The sequence below is a fragment of the Pelophylax lessonae genome (genome assembly GCF_965119305.1).
Source record: "Pelophylax lessonae genome assembly, chromosome: 3".
NCBI classification, from domain to species: Eukaryota; Metazoa; Chordata; class Amphibia; order Anura; family Ranidae; genus Pelophylax; species Pelophylax lessonae.
In genome coordinates, this window is record NC_138770.1 from 204,130,690 (window position 1) to 204,152,273 (window position 21,584).

General features: G+C 41.1%; 1 protein-coding gene across 1 annotated transcript in view; it reads right to left on the minus strand.

Annotated features, from left to right (window-relative positions):
- LOC309551035 (diacylglycerol O-acyltransferase 2-like) overlaps positions 1 to 21,584 on the minus strand; it is a 47,171-nt gene that overhangs the window by 9,032 nt on the left and 16,555 nt on the right. The window contains exons 3-4 of the mRNA XM_082251476.1: positions 16,090 to 16,197; positions 8,936 to 9,006 (exon numbers count right to left, since the gene is read on the minus strand). Of these exons, the coding sequence (XP_082107602.1) occupies positions 8,936 to 9,006; positions 16,090 to 16,197 (179 nt within the window). The remainder of the gene's footprint in view (positions 1 to 8,935; positions 9,007 to 16,089; positions 16,198 to 21,584) is intronic.

The window sequence follows — 21,584 nt, forward strand, 5'->3', positions numbered from 1 at the left end:
CCATTCCAAAACGTTATTCTTTTTCTGATGAAGCCATTCCTTTGTTGATTTGGATGTACGCTTTGGGTCGCTGTCATGCTGAAAGATGAAGTTCCTCTTCACGTCCAGCTTTCTAGTAGAAGCCTGAAGGTTTTGTGCCAATATTGACTGGTATTTGTAACTGTTCATAATTCCCTCTACCTTGACTAAGGCCCCTGTTCCATCTGAAGAAAAACAGCCCCAAAGCATGATGCTGCCACCACCATGCTTCACTGTGGGTATGGTCAAATTTAGCCAGGCTTGGATGTTTTTATTCATAAGAAAAGGCTTCTGTCTTGCCACTGTACCCCATAGCCCAGACATGTGAAGAATATGGGAGATTGTTGCCACATATACCACACAGCCAGTACTTGCCAGATAATCCTGCCACTCCTTTATTGTTGCTGTAGTCCTCTTGGTAGCCTCTCTGACCAATTTCCTTCTCGTCTTTTCAGCAATTTTGGAGGGACGTCCAGTTCTTGGTAATATCACTACTGTGCCATATTTTCTCTACTTGATGATGACTGTCTTCACTGTGTTCCATTGTGTATCTAAGTACTTGGAAATTCTTTTGTACCCTTCTCCTGACTGATCCCTCTGATGGTTTGGAAGCTCTGTGCGGACCATGGATTTTGCTGTAGGATGCGACTAAGAAAGTGTCAGGAAAGACCAATAAGAACAGCTGAACTTTTACCTGGGGTTAATCAGAGGCACTTTAAACGATGACAGGTGTGTACTGACTCCTATTTAACATGAGTTTGAATGTGATTGCTTAATTCTAAAGACAACTACATCCCCAGTTATAGAGGGTGTGCACACTTATGCAACCACATTATTTTAGTTTTTTAGTTTTTCTTTCCCCCCCTCCTAATAGATTTCAGTTTGTTGTTCAATTGAGTTGTACAGTTTATAGGTCACATTAAAGGTGGAAACATTTCTGAAGTTATTTATCTTTGTCTCGTTTTTTTACATCACAGAAACCTGACATTTTAACAGGCGTGTGTAGTCTTTTTATATCCACTGCACATCAACAGACCCTGTCACATGTTTTTGTGTTAGAAAATAGAAAGTCCAGCAATGCCCCATGCTTCCTGTGGGATCAAATACTCTGAAACTATAACATGATTAGGTGTTCTGTGATTTGAGAAAGGACTATAGACTCAAGTCATAAAGCTAAAAGTGAATGTAAACACAAAAGGAAAAATCTTGTGTATTGCAGCTTACCCATCATTAGATGTGGTGGCTACATTCGTTTTTCTTTTTTTAAGCTAAAATTATTTTTAGCAGGTATAGAATATACCTGGTGAACTTCCCAAAAATGTAGTGTTCTGACATTTGTTGTTTACAAGTAAAAATCAGCATTTTTTGCTGGAAAAATACTTAGAACCCCCCCAAAGATTATATATATATATATATATATATATATATTGATAGCAGAGACCCTGGAGAATAAAATGGCGGTCATTGCAATTTTTTATGTCACACAGTATTTGCGCAGCAGTTTTTAAAACGCAATTTTTGGGGAAAAATACACCTTTTTCAAATTTGAATGCAAAAAAACAAAATACATAACCACAATTTTTTTTTGTAAAATATAAAAGATGTCAGGAGTAAAATTGTGCACACCCACGTAGCGGCGACAAACAATGTCATTTCTACTATCCATAGGCAATGTTTTAAAAGCTTTTACAAGTTACCACTTTATATCTACAGAAGAGGTCTAGTGCTAGAATTGCTGCCTATAATCTCACATTCGTGGTGAAACCTTACATGTTTGGGACAATTGCTGGTTGCCTGTGTGCAGGACTGAGGCACACGTTAGCCTTTGCGCACTAGCATGGGGGGATGGGGGGACTTTACTTCTTTTTTGCTAATTATTCATTTATTTTATTTTTACACTGTTACTTTAATTTTTTTGTATCACTTTTATTGCTGTCACAAGGAATGTAAACATCCTTACATAGTTAGCCTGGTTAATAGTCCATCTAGTTTAACCAATAAAAAGGGGAAAACAAAACAACAAACTTTTTTTTTTTTTTTTGACAGTCCTATTAACACAATCCTATACCCACAGCTGATCCAGGTGAAGGCAAAAAAACATGTTCCAATTTACTCCAGCAGGGGAAAAAATTACTTCCTGATCACCGAAGAGGCAACTGGATGATCCCCGGATCAGCTTTACCTATAATGTTAGTATTAAGTTATGTTATGTACATTTAGAAAATAATCCTTTTTTAAAACAATCTTTCTAAGCTGGACCAGCTTGAACCAGCTCTTGAGGGAGTCTATTCCACATTTTCATAGCTCTTACTGTGAAGAAGCCTTTCCCCATTTCACCTCCAAGAAGCATTGGGGTTGAAATCTCTTTTCCTCCAGATGTAAAGAGTGTCCCTTTGTCCTCTGTGATGACCTTAAAGTGAATAACTCAACACCAAATTCACTATATGGACCCCTTATGTATTTATACATGTTGATCACATCCCCTCTTAATCTCCTCTTCTCAAGATAAAATTTCAGTTACTCTAATCTTTCCCCATAGCTGAGCTCCTCCATGCCACTTATCAATGGTTGTGCACCAACGCTCCCCATTCGAACTGATGGAGCTTGAGAGGTCCTGCTAAGAAGAATGGGAGAAACTGCCCAAAAGTAGCATCATACTTTATGGCACTGCACTGTAGGCACCACATTAGCCTTTGCCAATCCAGTGGTACTATTTCAGTCCTTAAAGAGTCCCTAAAAATTAGAAACAAAGGCTTTGAAATGACAGAGCTCAATTCTTTAAGGATTTGTGGGTGTATGACACCTGAACCCGGTGCTTCATTCACCTTAATGCTGTCTAAATATTTCCAGACCATATAAATTTTGAGCCATTGTGGCTCATTTGGGGCTGTGTCAATACCACCCCCATCATGGACATGAGCTCCCCTATACTCTGTTGTATACACAGAGCTGAAGAAAGTATTCAATGCATTTGCCTTCTCTTTGTCCCCAGTCAGCCTTTTTACTAGTAATATATGTAGCCGGGATCAGACTAATACAATATATATGCACTTAGACGTTTATCGTTATTGTTGGAATTCCCTGTGTGCCCTTTAAAACTGCTTTCAGAAGGAGATCGACCTTTCACAGGAAGTGGAAGAACTGGATTGTGGGAGATATAGTTGTGTAGTGGGAGCAGACTATTATCTGGATAGCTGAAGGAACTGTACTTCCGGGGAGCAATGGGGAAGTGAAGGACCATGGGAGAGACTATAAACCTATCTGCTCAACAGTGTGAATGCTCTCTTGCTTCCAGGACCAAGTGAGTGTGGATCAGCCTGTTGTGTGCTCACAGAACTGTCGGTGTCTGAGGCCTGGTACATGAGGCCTAATCCGAGTGTGGAGCTCGTCCTCAACGGAGTGGATGCTGATAGCTACACTGTGGATGTTGGCATAGTATAGCTGAAGAGGAAGCGAGTGGAGGCCGGACAGACAGCCTGTGGCAGCAGAGTATCGCTCATTCCCAGATGCCGGAGCGTGGGAGAGTGCATCTCCTGTCTTACAGGATCCTCACAAATGGACATCATAGAAAGAAAGAAAGAAAGAAAGAAAGAAAGAAAGAAAGAAAGAAAGAAAGAAAGAAAGAAAGAAAGAAAGAAAGAAAGAAAGAAAGAAAGAAAGAAAGAAAGAAAGAAAGAAAGAAAGAAAGAAAGAAAGAAAGAAAGAAAGAAGGGATAATGGTCTAGTGATTTCCATAACACACCTCCATCCCAATATTCATGAGAAACAAAAAAGAGATAGACCCGTGGGACTTTAAATGAGGTAAATGTTAGTGGCTGGAAATAAAATACTGAAATAAATAGATAAAAAGATGATTATTGATTATATTTTTTCACATTATCCCTATATATGGCAGATTCTGGATGGTGCATCTTTTCATCCCACTATTTGTCACCCACTTGCCATGGGCTCTCCGTTCTCGGCTTGCATTCAGCAGGGACCCCTCAGCTCCTGGGTCAGACATTTGCCACTGCTGCCACACAGAGAAAATATATCTCCCCATTTTAATTTTATTGACCTGTGAGTACTCCATACTTTTTTAATGTCTACTACTATATTGAACCTTTTTGGCATTTTCATCCTACTATCCACACATTTTTTACTTTAATATGTGTTCCCCCATAGATTCACTTCGAATGCATCTATCTCTGAGGAAGCGAGCGCATAGCTCGTGAAACGCGTCAGTTCAGGATGCAGATTACTGTACTACTATGGAACTAAAATATGTCATTAAGGTTACTCTGAAGCCAAGCTGTATTACAAGATGTACATCGTTACGCAATGTATTATTATTTATACTGTATATTGTCTATATTTTAGCCACGGGGCTTTTTCAATATGCAAACCAGTGAATGATATTATTCATCACTTGTATACTCTTTATATAGCGCAATTAAAGTATATCTTTTTATCTATTTATTTCAGTATTTTATTTCCAGCCACTAATATTTACCTCATTTAAAGTCCCGCGGGTCTATCTCTTTTTTGTTTCTCATAGAAAGAAAGGGTGCCTGTGTGGAATCCTAACCGCAAGTATAACCTTCACTTCATCAACACACTGACAGCAGATAATATTGCACGCATCATTTTCCTTGGGATTACAAATATTACATTGGACTGTGATAAGAGCTCCAACTGCCGGTGAAGACTGAGCAAGGCCTTGCTAGGGGAAGGATGTTGACACTTGTTACATCTTAAAGGGGACACACTTGATTTGTTTTATAGCAGTGCTAGTTAAAACATCAATAGCACTAGAACAGCTCTAAGTTCTTTTCTTTAAATTGATAGTAACAGTAGCATTACATAGGTCAGCAGTTACTGTTTCTAATCTCAGTATATTGTGTTATTACTGTTCATTGATATTGTCATTCTTTATTTGCTATTTCTTTATATCAGTCTTGCTGAATTTCGCCAGTTTAGGTGAGATTTGACTGAGTGATAGAGTTATACCTGTTTATCCTTTCAGTAAATAGCACAACTTCATATATTTTGTGTCAGTGTGTTCTTAAAGGTATACTCATAATGTCGGAACATTAGAGTGTCAGGTGGGTTGGACGGTTCACAGGGTCAAAGGAGTGCTGAGAAACACCCATCAACCAGCAGTCCTCAAGGGGGCAGTGCTACATATACTTGAAGAATTTTTGGGGGTTTGTCCTACTATCCTATGCAATCTGTCGCTTGTTTTGAATTTGTGTGGCCTTAATTTCCTTTTTACATATTCTGTTATATTCTTTGTAACATCTAAACAACGATACCTTTCGTTCCTTTTCTATATAACTTTAAGAGCCAGTTCACACTGAGGCGATCCGACTTCGGGGGGCGACCTGTTAAGTCGTGGTGCACAGCGACTTCGGCGCGACTTGCAGGGACTTCACATTATGGAAGTCTATGCAAGTCGCTCCCAGGTCGCCCCAAAGTAGTACAGGACCCTTTTTCTAAGTAGGAGCGACTTGTGTCGCTCCTATTAGAACGGGTCCTGTACTACTCTATGGACCGCGACATACTGCGACTTGTCAGCCTGATGTGACTTGTCAGCCAGCTAATGTGAATGGGCTCTTAAAAGCTCTTTTCTTATTATTTATATTTTTTTTAACTTTGGCCGTGAGCCACAACGGTTTTATTTTTAGCCTTTTAAACGTATTGCCCATGGGAATATACTGCAGTGAGTTCGCATGCAGTCTTTTTGAAGAATTCTCATTTCTGTTCTGTGTTCATCAATGCCAATATTTCCTCCCAGTCTAAGTCTTGGAGAGCAGTCCTCATACTCGGAAAATTAGCTCTCTTAAAGTTAAATGTTTTTATATTTCCAGTATGTGTTTGTTGCTTACAGCTAACATTAAATGAAATCATATTATGGTCACTGCTACCCAGATGTTCTTTTATACAAACATTAGTAATATGCTCTGCATGGTTTGAGATAACCAGGTCCAACAGAGCACCATTCCTAATTAGGGCCTCTATGAATTGGACCATAAAATTGTCTTGTAATAGGTTTTTTAAATGTTTGGCCTTTAACTGTTCCTGCAGTGCCATTACTCCAGTTAATTTCCGGGTAATTAAAATACCCCATTATTTCCACCCTCCCAGACCTTGCTATCTGTGTAAGGAGCTATGTCTCCACTTCCTCAGTAACACTGGGTGGCTTATAACAGACTCCAATGATAATCTTTGTAGTACACACATCCATATGCAGTTCACCCATAATTCATCAGCCTCATTACACTCTATATCAACTACTGTAGGTTCTCATTCACACTCACATTGAGATCACTTCTCACAGAGACATACACCACCACCCCTCCGTTTTACCCTATCTTTCTGAAAGAGAACATAGCCAGGATTATTAATAGCCCAGTCATGTGAAGAATGAAGCCAAGATTCAACAATACCAATTAACCACTTCAAGACCAGGCCAATTTCTGACATGAGTTGCTTACAAGTTAGAATCTGTATTTTTTGCTAGAAAATGACTTAGAACCCCCAAACATTATATATATTTTGTTAGCAAAGACCCTAGAGAATAAATTGGCGGCCGTTGCAATATTTTATGTCACACTGTATTTGCGCAGCGGTCTTTCAAATGCAATTTTTTAGGGAAAAAAATCCACTTAAATTCATTTAAAAAAAAACTAAACAGTTAAGTTAGCCCAATTTTTTTTGCATAATGTGAAAGATGATGTTGCACTGAGTACAGTAAATAGATACCTAAAATGTCACATTTAAAAATCTCCATAGGCAACACTTTAAAAAATGTTTAACAGTTACCTGTATAGTGTTACAGAGGAGATGTTGCACTAGAATTATTGCTCTCACTCCAACAATCGCGGCAATACCTCACATATGTGGTTTGAACACGGTTTACATTTGTGGGGGACGGGGCACTTTAAAAATGTTTTTTATTTTCCTTATTTATTTTATTTATTCGTTTCCTATTTTTACGCTGTCCCTTTAAAAAAAAAATTCTGATCACTTTTATTGCTGTCACAACGAATGTAAACATCCTTTGTGACAGTAATATGCAGTGACAGGTACTCTTTATGGAGGGATCTGTGGTCTAAAAAAACCCTAAACCCCTCCTCTGCACTTCAAAGTATTCAAAACACCAAGATCGGCGTTTTTTTCACACACATGGATTATTTTAAGCTGTTGACTGCCGAGAAAACCCGGAAGTGACGTTGCAGGCATCATCCCAATAAACTACTTGAGCAAAATGACGTACAGGTACGTCATTTTGTGGCAAGTGGTTAAATCATAGTGTTCTTTGTGCACCAAAGCTTCCAACTCACCTATTTTGCTTGGCAGACTTCTGGCATTGGTGAACAAACATTTTAATTCATTATCACATTTTGCACACGCATGTTGCCTATTTTTTATTTCAGTACAAATAGTACCATTTCCAATGGTTGTTTGTAACATGGGAACCTTCTTATCTGCCATAGCCCTCCCCCCATCCTTGTGACAGCAATAGAGACATGACAAGTACTCTTTATAGAGGGATCTGGGGTCAATAAGACCCCAAATCCCTCCTTTGCACTTGAAAGTATTCAAAACGCCAAGATCAGAATGCTGTACCCACCTTAAAGCGGTGTTCCAACTTTTCTGTGTTTATTAAAAGTCAGCAGCTACAAAAAGTGTAGCTGCTGACTTTTAATAAACACACTCACCTGTCCCAGGATGCAGCGATGCGGCTGTCAGAAGCCTCGCTCCTCTTCCTCTACTCTCAGTGGCGCTGGCATCACCAGTGCAGACACCCGGCTGTGACAGCTTGAGTCTTCACAGCCAGGAGAGCACTGCACATGCACGAGTCGTGCTGCGTGTCCTGAGGGAGGGAGGGGGAGAGGAGAAGTTCTGCTCGGGGCGCCACTGCGCTCCAAGTGGAAGTGGGAGTGGGTAACTGTTAAAACTAGGTACCCCATCCCCCCACCCCCCCCCCCAAAAAAATGACATGCCAAATGTGGCATGTCAGAAGGTCAGGAATACTTAAAGCAGAAGTTCCACTTGTTGGGTGGAACTCCGCTTTAAGAACCTTGTCTTGCTTATGTAAACTACTTTTCCTATAAATCTATCATAATAAAGATGAACATAGGAAGATACGGTCGATGTCTGGCCTGTGAGTGTGTGACAACCTTGGCTGCCCACAGGGATACAGTAAAGGAAAAAGCATAAAAGTGAAGGGACAGGGAGGTGTGTTTATTGCAGGACTACCAGGTGAAAAGAAAAAAGAAAAAGCCTATAAGAAGAAAACGAATGACGCCACAATGGCTATGGGGTGATGTCAAGACATTCAGCCTTTTTACTGCTCATATACTGTTAGCGTTCATATTTTCTTTTAGTAAAGAGCTGTCTATGATTACTGCTCAGTTTGCAAGAGCCTACTTTTAAAACATAACTTAAATAAATTAAATGAAGCTAAGGCACCCTTGGCCTCTCAAACATAAGTTGGGCCTCCAAGAATCCAATTGTTAGGTTACTGAAGCAGAGGTGGAGAGACCTCCCTTTCCTTTCCCCAACATTCATTCCTGCTTCACTTTCCCCTTCCCCTCTTTTTTATTTTTCTTTTCTCACTCCCTGGGTTAGAAAAACCGAGCACAATATTTTTATTAAAAAAGCAGTTAAAAACCAGTGGTCACATGCCTGTTGACAAAGAGGGAAATTACCATGACCAGACTATATAATTGATGTTATTTAAATACCAATTTTTGATATTGACAGCCTCTGTAATTTCAGTGGTTCTAACACTTTTGTATTACACTATGTCCTGTAACAAATGGTTTTTCCTGCATACTTGAATTTATGTTATTTTTTTATATGGCTGCTTCTCCTAAATAAAGAATTTATAAGAAAAATAAAAATGGGTTTATAACAATACCCAACCTACCTTTATGGGGAAATAATCTCTAAAATATTTCCACATGGACCATCTACTCATCCAAACAGATCGTCTTCCACCTGTAATATAAACAAACAACAATTAAAGCAGATTCTAATATCTATCTTTAACACAATATCGGTTGATCTACATTGATCTTGTCAAACACCAGGGCACATAGAAAAAAGGTAGGCTGCACTGTGTAAAGATGCAGACATGCAGCATTTTTAGGCAGAACAGCTCAACGCAATTTTAGCATGTGGGCTGGTGTGAAAAGCTCCCAGACAGTGCAGATGTAACCCTCTTGGTGTATAGGACGGAATACACATGCATATACTAAATTATTTATTTACATTTTTGGTTCCTTCATCATGGCACAGGTGTTTTTGACACATGGAAGAAGGATTTCAGCATGGAATTGACACAGCTAAGCATAATCTGCAAGGATTCATTTAGTTTAGGGGTTATGTTTAAGGATTAATATTTAGAGGGTAACTCATCATTAAATTATCTTAAGATTTAAAGAAAAAAAAAGTTCACTAATTGAACACCTGCAAATAATGCCTTATTGGGCACTAGAACTTGCTAAAATTCCAAGACTGCAATCTTACTGAAAACAAGCACACAGGCTCTCTGTTAATACTTTACCTGCCCTAGTTACAAATGCCTCAGGGCACATTGATATGTTGGGGTTGATTTACTAAAGGCAAATAGACTGGGAACTTTGCACACTGCTAGGGCAATAGCTCCAGAGCTTAGTAAATGAGGTACAGCTTCTCTTTGCAAAAAATACCCAATCAAGTGCATGGGAAATTGAAAAAAATATTTTTGCTTGCACATGATTGGATAACGGAAATCAGCAGAGCGACCCCTCATTTACTAAGCTCTGGAGCAAATATCCTTGCAAAGTGAACAGTCTTTTTGCCTTTAGTAAATCAACCCCACTGGACGCTTATCTCATACACTCATAGGTGTTGCTAAAGTAGCCATGGGCATATATAGGTGTAGCACTACCCCTGTAGGGGCCACTGAGTGTAGATCTATCTTGGGTCTCCCTCTGATTATCCTGTTGCCAGATACCGGGCATTTTCATACAGTGGCCACTGCACTTGAGGCTACTGCGCACGCTTGGAAACGCATTGTGCAATTGGCTGCTGGATCTGTCATGCTGGGCTCCCCTATCTGTCTGCGCCGGATGTACTGAGGAGCAGGGCGTCCTTCTGAAGCCGTCAGCCATCCTACCTAACGGTCTCTCGGCTCACCAGGTGTCTCCCTGAGGAACAGAACACCTTCCTGAAGCTGCTGGCCATCCTACTATCGGGTCTTTTGGCCCTCCAGACATCTCCCTCCTTCACCATCCCCTGCAGCACCCCTTGGAGCCACAAACATCCAGCCGTGGACCCCTGTGTTCCTGCAGACCACCTAACAGATGAGCTATTTTATACTGTTTTAAATGTGAGCAGTTTTCTTGTACCTGCCTTACCCTTTTAATTAAACTGATAACACTTAGAGGCGCTCTGCTTTTTGTTTTTACTGTGCACCTTTGGACCCCTTAGAAAATGTTGTAAACGCTGCATATTTTCACAAGCTTTCATGTACCTTTGCGCGTTTGGCATTAAATAAATTAATATTCTGGCCATTAGAATGCATTAACGCGTGATCGTGCCCAAAAGCTCCTCTCTAAATGTGCAAGTGATATTTATTTTTTTCTCTCTAAAATGCCCCTAAATGCCCCTTTCTTTTAAATGCCTGTCAATGCCTATTTGTTCATGGACACATATGTAGGAAGGTGCAGTCTGCTTTCTCCACTGCAGGGGGCACTCAATCACAGAGGCATTGCAGAGGGAGAGGAAGTCAAGAGGAATATGGCTCTTCTATGGTTACCTGGGTCACTGGGGAAGCTATCCAATTGGATGCCTCCACCCCTTGTGACTCCAGTTGCCATTTTGGGTCAGGCAAAGTGTATTTAAGACCCTGGCTCCCAATCTTGGACCGCATTCCATCCCTTAAGACAGACGCTGTCTGCACATCGGAGACCTGCTGTTACACAGTTCCCTGCAACATGTGAGTACACCCGGTTGGGTTGACTTCTCACTGGGTAGTTGTGCTTGTCTGAACCTTACCTACAATACAGTTCTGTTACTGCATCTGGCCTAAATCAACACCTATGGCCAGAGCATCCAAATACCAGTAGACACACTAGCCTTAATCTCTTACATACTATGAAAATATCAGAGGAATGATTGTCTGTTTTTTGTTGCATGCTAGTCTCATATCGAAAATAAAGAGGTTACTAAAAAGGTAAAAAAATTCTCGTACAACAGAATAAGAAACTTCAGAAGTGATGCAATGTGTTGTATTGTATTAATAATATAATAATTACAATCAGCACAATTAACATACACAAATAATAGAATAAAAATATATAAATATAAAAATAAAAAATAAATCTAATGTGTGTTGCACACAAAAACACTGTGAAGCGATTCCACAACACCCAAGTAATATATTCCAATAAATACAGTGTAGCGCAACACCTTAATCAATAACATATAAATAGTCCACAGTCCCACAGAATGTGTATTAAACCAATATCCAGCAATGCCCAAGTATTACAAAATATTAAAATTGTGATGCAAATTATTCAGCAAAACACTCTGTGTCTTCACTCTTCATGCATAGTACACATCTGTCACCAGGTGAAGGGCCTGCTTACCTCAATAAATTTACAGACACGCTAATCAATCTTTAACCCAAGTGCATCTCTCCTATCTTCCTTGTTTAACATAAAACATCCGTCACATCCACTTGCTGAAGCTCCCCACGGACTCAGCTTACATATCATACAAGGCAGAAAGGCACAAACATAGTGTACTCCATATTGTTCTTTATTTAACCCCTTCGCGACCGCACTATAGCCGAATTACTTATTTACAAAATTGTATAACAGAAACTAGGAAAAAATAAAACGTTCAGATTTTTTCATTTGTTTAGCAAAAAATAAAAAACCCAGTGGTGATTAAATACCATCAAAAGAAAGCTCTATCTGTCTTACAAAAATGATGAAAAATTTTGTTTGGGTACAGTGTTGCATGATTGCGCAGTTGTCATTCAAAGTGCGACAGCACTGAAAGCTGAAAATTGGCCTGGGCAGGAAAGGGGTGAAAGTGCCCAGTAGGCAAGTGTTTAAAACACTCAGCCATAAAATACACTTACAAGATAACAGAATTGTATTGTATTGTAATGTATTCTGTCGTTTCTAAACATTCGTGGTCTTGGTCTTCTGATTTTTTCCGGACAAACACTGTACTGATTAAACGAAAATCGTATGTTCTGGAATTGTATTAGAAAAAGTATCGGGTTTGTCCCTTCGGATGATTTCGCATGAACTGTCGTGATTGGCTCTCAAAAGCTGTGCACTAATGATCAGATTATCGTATGATCGATTCGAAAGCGGTATTTTTCGTCCAATTTTCTGATCGTGTTTACTAGGCATTAAAGGGAAAAGTGGCTACTAAAGGTGAAACACATTGTCTCTATATACTCAGACCGGAGGGTTTACATATGAGGCCTTAAAAAAACTACTTCAACAGCGTAGGTTGCGATCAAATCCTTTTTGCACAAAATGTCCAGGGCAGCTGCTTCTTCTGACAACCTTCTGCCCGGCCGTGGCTGAAGTACATACAGTATCTCACAAAAATGTCCAGAATTGGGCCCAATTAGCCATTTTTGTGTAAGAAGGTCTCAGGGGTGAATGGGGAGCAGGTGTGTTAAATTTGGTGTTATCGCTCTCACTCTCTCATACTGGTCACTTAAAGTTCAACATGGCTCCTTATGGCAAAGAACTCTCTGAGGATCGGAAAAAAAGAATCGTTGCTCTACATAAAGATGGCTTAGGCTATAAGAAGATTGCCAAGACCCTGAAACTGAGCTGCAGCACGGTGGCCAAGAACAATACAGCTGTTTAACAGAACAGATTCAACTCAGAACAGGCCTCACCATGGTCGACCAAAGAATGCACGTGCTCAGCGTCATATCCAGAGGTTGTCTTTGGGAAATAGATGTATGAGTGGTGCTAGCATTGCTGCAGAGGTTGAAGGGGTGGGGGGTCAGCCTGTCAGTGCTCAGACCATATGCTGCACACTGCATCAAATTGGTCTGCATGGCTATCATCCCAAAAGGAAGCCTCTTCTAAAGATGATGTGCAAGAAAGCCCACAAACAGTTTGCTGAAGACAAGCAGACTAAGGACATGGATCACTGGAACCAGGTCCTGTGGTCTGATGAGACCAAGATAAACTTATTTGGTTCAGATGGTGTCAAGCGTGTGTGGCAGCAACCAGATGAGGAGTACAAAGACAAGTGTGTCTTGCCTACAGTCAAGCATGGTGGTGGGAGTGTCATGGTCTGGGGCTGCATGAGTACTGGCGGCACTGGGGCGCTATAGTTCATTGAGGGAACCATGAATGCCAACATGTACTGTGACATACTGAAGCAGATCATGATCCCCTCCCTTCAGAGACTGGGCCGCAGGGCAGTATTTCAACATGATAACCCCCAAACACACCTCCAAGACGACCACTGCCTTGCTAAAGAGGCTGAGGGTAATGGACTGGCCAAGCATGTCTCCAGACCTAAACCCTATTGAGCATCTGTGGGGCATCCTCAAATGGAAGGTAGAGGAGCACAAGGTCTCTAACATCCACCAGCTCTGTGTTGTCTCCGTGAGTGGAAGAGGACTCCAGTGACAACCTGTAAAGCTCTGGTGAACTCCACGCCCAGGAGGGTTAAGGCAGTGCTGGAAAATAATGGTGGCCACACCAAATTTTGACACTTTGGGCCCAATTTGGACATTTCCACTTAGGGATGTACTCACTTTTGTTGCCAGAGGTTTAGACATTAATGGCTGTGTGTTGAGTTATTTTTAGGGGACAGCAAATTTACACTGTTATACAAGCTGTACACTCACTACTTTACACTGTAGCAAAGTGTCATTTCTTCAGTGTTGTCACATGAAAAGTTAGATTAAAATATTTACAAAAATGTGAGGAGTGTACTCACTTTTGTGAGATACTGTATATATATATATATATATATATATATAGACAGGGGGTGGATGCAAAGAGGTTTCAGTAACATACAGATGCAGCAAAGTATAACAAATAGATCAAACACATATTCTATAAAAAACTGTTTATGATGCACAATACTTTATCAAACTAAATGACATTCATTTAGGTATTACGTCTATTTGAATGATTTCCTTGCAACAGTACTGGTAGCTCAATGCTCCAAAATATATATTGTATATTCTGCTGTCTCTACCTGCTGATTTATAAATTAAATTAGTTGCTGCAATTTTCAACTACTAATTCCATATACTGTATGTTAATTACATTGACCTCCCGCTGTCTTTTCCAAAGGTATTTCCTGAAGCCCTCCTTTAATTTTTGCAGTTAGATTTGTTCTCTAGTGCTTTTCCAGAGACTATTTTCAGTTAATAAAGTAAAAGCACAGAAAAAATAAGTATTTCAAATGCTTACTTGCAGTGTTTTTCATTTCAATAAACGATTATGTAGCAGCTGGGAGTAGTGTGGAGGGGAAAACCACATGTATCACCCTGTAGTGTGCTACTAGTGTCAGCATAGGCACATCTATGTTCTGACTCATATTTAACTTGTAAATCTAAATTGGGTCAGGGTTTACTGCAGGCCAGGCTGGATGACTCATACAGGCAAGTCTCTAGTGCTTCCCCCTGGTTGTAGAAGTTTGGAGACATTTATAATTTATAGAAGTTAGTGGGCAGAAGCCATGATTGTTGATCTACATACTTAAGGAAACTTCACCAATCCCCAGGCAGTGGACCTGGCAGGGTGGCTAAGCCAACCCTTAAATATGGGTGAGTCAGGCCAGCAGGGGAGTCAGGGTGGAAGATGGAGTGCTGAGGAGACTGTCGGTGGCCTTTGGAGAGGAAACATGGGTCTGGGGGGGCTCTGCCTCAGGATGGAGCTCCGACTGGCTTGGGAGAATCCTGACAGCAGTGTGGTTTGAAGAGAATCTTACCTAAGGAGCAGCGGGAGCAAGGAGGACAGTTACAGTACATAAGCACACCCAGGAATTCACAAGGGGAGAGTCTGCCACATGTAGCAAACCTTTCTGGAAGACAGTGTTGTGCTTAATCTTTCCTTTCCCTTGCACTGGGAGATCTTTGGAGCAGCCGGGTAGGCTGGTAAAGACGCAGCCAGGGGGGCTAGTAGTTCCTGCAGGCAGTAAAGCTGGAATCAGTGTCTACATTGGAGTTGGAGATACTCCTGGATGCAGCCTACAACACACTGTTCTACTTTTTAAGGGATTGAGAAATCCTAGTCCTTAAGGGGCTTTTTGCATTTTTGATTATCAGAGAAAGTCAGTATTCAGGAGGAGAACAGTTCTGGAGCGTGTACATAGGGAGGCAGTTGTCCCTGTTTATTGTTGCATTCAAGCTGGCCATCTCGTAATTACCATTCCCCCCTCCAATTTATTATCCCTAATAAACAACAAAAAAAACAAGCCCAAAGACTGTTCTTTGTGTCTGGATGGAAGGGAAAAATTCTTGTTGCCTAGCTATACAGGAGTGGGGAAACCAGTCATCTGTAGCCCCTGTGAGGGTAGTGCTTTACATAGAGCAACCTTTTTACTCCAGAGGAATACTTGAAATAATGTTTAGGACCCAGGGAACACCTAGTAAGATTAGTACATTACAGGTCATTGGGAAAATGCCCCTTACATTAATGGTGGTAAGGGGGGGGGGGGAGAAAGGCCCCTTACAGTGGTGGCCAGAAAGACATTCTTGCAATCATACAGCTGGCTCTGCCAAGTGGCATTGAACTGTGCAGGCACCATCAGATGAGATTTCTTTTAGCCAAAGTTCAAGGAACCCCTGGCCATCCCTGGAAGAAACCTAGCTAAGTGTGGCTGCTACAGAGTGTTGCTTAACTAAGATGGTGGCACCCAGCAACAGTCTCACGCCTTTAGGATCTACACAATGAAGGATTTTACTAGTAAAAAATAAGCCTAAAGTACGTTAAATGCCCATATAACCTGATAAGATTGCAGATGAAATGGATAGTCTAGCAATTAGGTCTCTTTAAAAAGAAAAACACATGGTAGATTTTTTTTACTAACCTATCTCGGGAGTTTTCCAATCAGAGATCATCCAGATAATGTAGATGACAATCAGAGGCCATAGCTGGCAATACACAATCCATGCGATTACAAGTACGCAAACAGGACCTGCCAATACCATAGAACATATTAATATGGAAGAAGGATTTGAAAGAGGAGGACAAACATCTAGATACATCAGTATATTACCGCAGCCATAACGTTTTTCTTGTTTGGGGGATAGCTGCATACTTCCTACCCTGTTCATCACTATTATAGGACAAAAGTGAAGAGTAGGTGTGACCAATGTTCCATCACTTTCATAAGAATTCCTCCCATTCCTGTCTCTGGTGAAGGAAGTAATAGGAAATCAACCCCAAGGAGGAATACAGTAATAAGACCTCATGCACACAGACACTTTGCAGTCATTCAATGTAAAAGGGAGTCATACTGTATATCTGTGCCCAGGAGAGACAGCTGTGGTGTACAGCTGGCCATGACTGGCTGTACATTAGTGGTATGCAAGCATATATCGTGCTTGTGTAAACTCAAACACAGATGTAAATCTTAGAACATGCAAAATGCTATATGCTGTAGCTGTCTCTTCGCGGCATAGAAACATGCTCACAATTTACATTGGGTATTTGAAAGCGTCCATGTGCATAAGGCCTAAAAACATAATAGCGCTTTATACACTTTCCCTATTCAAAACTAGAAAAAAAATGTTTGGGCTGGAGGTCTTCTTGTACAGTTCACCAAAATCATTTTTCAGTTTTGAGTGGGTAATAGTATACAAAACAGTACTTTCAACATGTAGAGCTCTTTCATATGTATCATAACTAGGTAGATAAAATGATATGAAGTGCCCAATTTATTTTCTATAAAATTTAGAGCTGAACTCAGGGTATGGATTTTATTGCATAATTACAATGGAGTTACATTGATCCTGCCTGGATCAATGTAAGTATACGTACAGTATGCCATACATGAGCGATCACTGTGGAAGCAGAGGACTACTGCAGTAGTCGTCACTACTACAATGCTTCAGTTCACAACAGGCGCCATTTACAGAATGCCTTGCATTTTTGGAAATCATTACATCACCAACCCCACCTCTTCACCTTCTCCAATCAAAGAACATATTGGGAAAAATGCAAGGTGTCCTGGGAATGGCCCCCATGCTAAGCAAGTGACTCCCTGTGTTTACTATGCAGCCAGGCAGCAGCTTGGCATGAGACCCAGAAAGCAGTGGCAATTACTGTAGTAGCAATGACTACTATAGTGATTCTCTGCTTCCACAGCAATCCAATAGGTATGACATGACATAGGCAAAGGTAACTGTGCAATATAATCCACTCAATATTATCCTTTGGCAAATAAATTCTGTGTCCAGATCTAGTATCAGTTTGAAATATTCTAAACATATATATACACATATACATACATAATATACATATATATATATTGTAAGGGATTAGCTCGGTGGTAGGCGTGGATGACCCCTTTGGGGGTGCGTTTTCACAGAGAGATAGCCCAAAAGTGCTTGCAAACAACAGGTTTATTCTTCAAACAAGTGCATGCAGCAAAACATCCAAAATAAAATAAAACAAAATAAATCCTTGCCTCTGTGGGCGGCTACCTTCTCACAACTGGAACCTACCTAAGAAGTCTTTCCAACCTACTGTTGGGCCGACACTGCTGATCCTACAGCAGACACTCAAATGTCCATTTGTTTGCTTTTCACACAGCACAAACATTGTCCATTGAACATGTCCCTTTGTTTTCTTTCACACAGCACATGTCCATTTATAACAGGATCCTTTACTCTTCACACTCTTCACATGGAACACTTTGTCTTCTCACCTTTGAGACGTCTTCACTCGTGGTTACCCTCCTTAGCTTCACATCGCTTTAGGGGGTCTTCTCCCATGCTCACCAGCTTGTCGGGAGGCACACATCCGACTGTCCCCCTCTCCCAGCCCACACGGCGACAGGCGGCAGCAGTCCTTCTCCCATGCCCACACGGCGTCGGGAGGTACACGTATGTCTGTCCTCCTCTCCCAGCTCACACAGCGACAGGAGGCAGCACTCAATAGATTTTCTCTGGACAAATTATAGAGGCCTTGATCTCCTCATTCTGAACAGCTGAATGGTTTTCAACTTCCTGCTGGCTCTTTTTGCAGCCAACACCCTATAGTATCAGTGAGCTTTTCAAAGCAGGTGGGAATGTGTCTCCTCTCAGTGACTACATTCCCAGATTTACCTGACTTCCTGTCACATACCCCCCCCTCTTGTTTCAACCCTAGGGTTGGGACACATATTTCCAGGCACGCATGTGTCAGGCACTGCTGACTCACTGATAAGCCTCCTATTATCCTCAAGCTTCCGGATGAAACTGTTTCTGTCATCTTCACTGACAGATTTCTCATAAATGCCACACAGTTTGTCTCTCATCTCATATACACATTCTTCAACTGCATTTTTGGCATAATTTTGCTCCTTCTCGTTTCTGTCATCTTCATTGACAGCTTTCTCATAAATGTCAGACAGCTTGTCCCTCATAACCGTCTGTCCAATCCACCATGGAGGACCGTGATCCATAGGCAACTCAATTGGGCTAGTCTTAATGTCTTCAACATTCTTAAGACGCCTCTCTCTGCAATCCATAAATGTTTTCCACAAAACTTTGAGAACCTTTGCTTCACTAAGCTTTGTTCCAAGTAGGGACTCTTGACATCCCTCTGTGACTTGAGTTGCCTCTCCATACATCTGTACACAATCATTGACTTTTTGTTGTAAAAGGGAATGATCTTCCTTCTTGAGCTTTGCTTGCTCTAAGATGCTGTGCAGAGGATTTTCCAATTGAGACAACAGGCTGTCACACATTTCTTCAAAGTGACCCCTGTTCCTTTTCCCAGAGATATCAATATCATTCACCAAACATTTCATATTCATAGGCAGATCTGAAGCATTTGCACTCATCAACTTCTTAAACTTTTCGCCCTCCTGAGCGAGTCGCAGTAAAGGCCTACTATTTGATTTGATATTCAGTTTATATTTCTTGCCAAACTCTTCACAGAAGAAGCCAACCAGAACATCATCAACTTTCCTTCCACCAACATAGGGGTCAAAGGCAACAACACAGTTGAACCCAGCGATCTGGGTGGTATCCATTATAGACCTCCTCTCTGCATCAGTGAAGAAGCATGGAACTGCAACACATTCTTTTACAGGTTTCTTCAATGCACTTTCTGCTGAACTATTTGACCGCTCAAGGTCACCTAGTTCTTTTTCTCTATCTGAATTCCACATGGAATGCATCTCAAGATCACGATCAAACTTCTGCCACCCGTCTTTTACCAGTTTCATTTTAGAAATATTCTCTGAAAGGCACTTGAAATTCATTTGCTTCACGTTTTCACCAACAGCCTTAGTTTTCTCCACTAGGTGGCGTTTGCTTTTTCCTCCCAGATTTATATCACTTGCTTTAGTTTTCTCCGCTTTAGTTTTCTCCACTAGGTTTTCAGCCTGAACTGAGAAATCATCACATTTCTTACACAACTCCTTTATTTGCTGAAGTTCTAATGATACATTTTCCAATGCTTGAAGTTTTTGAAGGAACGGTTTATTCCAAAGGGGTGATTCAAGCCACGTGTCATCACATTTCTGAGGCTCACTCAGGACAGACCCCAAAACACTGATCCTTTTAAAAACTGCATCAGGCACACTATCCCCTCTTTGGGACAGATCCTCTGTTGCCTGGAATTCCTCTTCCAGTTCCTGCAACGGAATCTTCATCTCTTCTACTTGCTGTTCTAAGGCTCGTTTAGACTTTTCTAGCTCCTGAACGCTTTTCACAACATCATCCTTGGAGCTGACCAATTCTTCCATTTCTGTACGCAGCTGTTTGTTAACACTTTCTAGTTCAGCCTTACACTCTAGAACTTCCTCCAAAGAGCGAGCCAAGAACAGGGCTTTGCTCTCGTTATCACGCGCCTCCGTTTTTGCACGGTCGCGTTCTTCTGCATATTTTGCAGACACAGTCTTCTCTTCACCAAGCATCTGATCAAACTTCTTTTTCACATCTTCAACACACTGTAATGAACCAACGCTTTCTTCCATGCGTTTTTTCATATCCGCTATCTGAGCTTGCAATGTTGCGACTTGCTCTGATAGGTTTTTCTTTGCTTCCGCCTCCTCTTTTAATTGTTCCAGGAAGCCATTTTTCTCATCTTCCATTTGTTTGAGCTTTGTGCTAAAACTCAGCCTTTGACACCTCTCTTCCTGTAAGAGTTCCTGCGTGTCTTGCAGCTGCGATTCCAAGATAGAAAAATTTTCCGCAATTTCTCTAGATTTGCTGTCTGCTTGAGAAAGCTGATTTGTAACATTGTCCAACTCAACCTGCAGTCGGTTTGCCTTCTCTGACAGCTTAGCACACAATCGGTCACCTTCTGACACCTTGACTTGCGATTCCAGAAGCTGTGCCTCTACTTTTTCCCTCTTATGTTCACAATCTCCTTTTCCCTGCATAAGAGCCTTCACCTCATTGGCTAGCATCTGGGAATAAGAATGTAATTCTGCCACACAGGCTTCTTTCTCCTTTAACTGCTGCTGGAAACGTTGGGCTTCACCTTTCCAACTTTCACAGTCTGCACGTAATTCATCTACCACATTGCTCAAAGTAGTGAGCTCATACACAGTACTCAGTAATTTAGCCTCTCTTTCACTTTTCTCTTTGTCGCTGAGAGACAATGTCGCTTTCAGAGCAACATTCTGTTCCTGCGACTCCTGCAGGTCTATTTTTGTAACTTCCAAACACTGAAGACTTTTTTCCAGCTGATTACGCAACTCCAACATTTCACACATACTTTGCTTCTGCAAAGTCTGAATTTCACTTTCCTTTTCCATGAGGATGGTATCTTTCTCCATTATAGTCTCTCTGCGTTTTTGCAACTCGACCAAAAGAAGAGCAGTGGATTCTTCCCACTGTAACACATGAGACTTTAGTAGTTCATTCATTTCCTGCAAGTTTCTATGCTCCATTTTAAGCAATTCCAAGGCTTGTTCCTTTTCTTCCATTTTCCGTTGCAAGGCATCCAACTCAGCCCTGCACACATACTCGGTTTCCTCCAAACCGATGGCCTCCATTGGCTGCTGGCGTCTCTGTTTCCAGCCTGCCATGCTCTCTTGGTGATCCTTTTGTTGAGCTGCAAAGCTCCGTTGTTTCAGCATCTCCCCCATTTTGGGTTTACTTTTCATCTGAGAACCCTGCGTCTCCAAAGCAGTTTCATTTGCCCCAGTGTTGCTAGGAACAACAACTTTTCTCTTTAGCCGATTCCGTTCAGGCATGGATGGGGCTGGTTCAGACGGCAACATCCCCTCCATCCATAGAATCCGGTCTCTCATTTCATCTATCTTTGCATTTTTCAGGCGTTTGGATCGCCCCATCTTCAATAACTCCACAAATTTTTCACAGTCCAGCAAAAAATTTTCAGACCACTGTCTCTTTAACACAT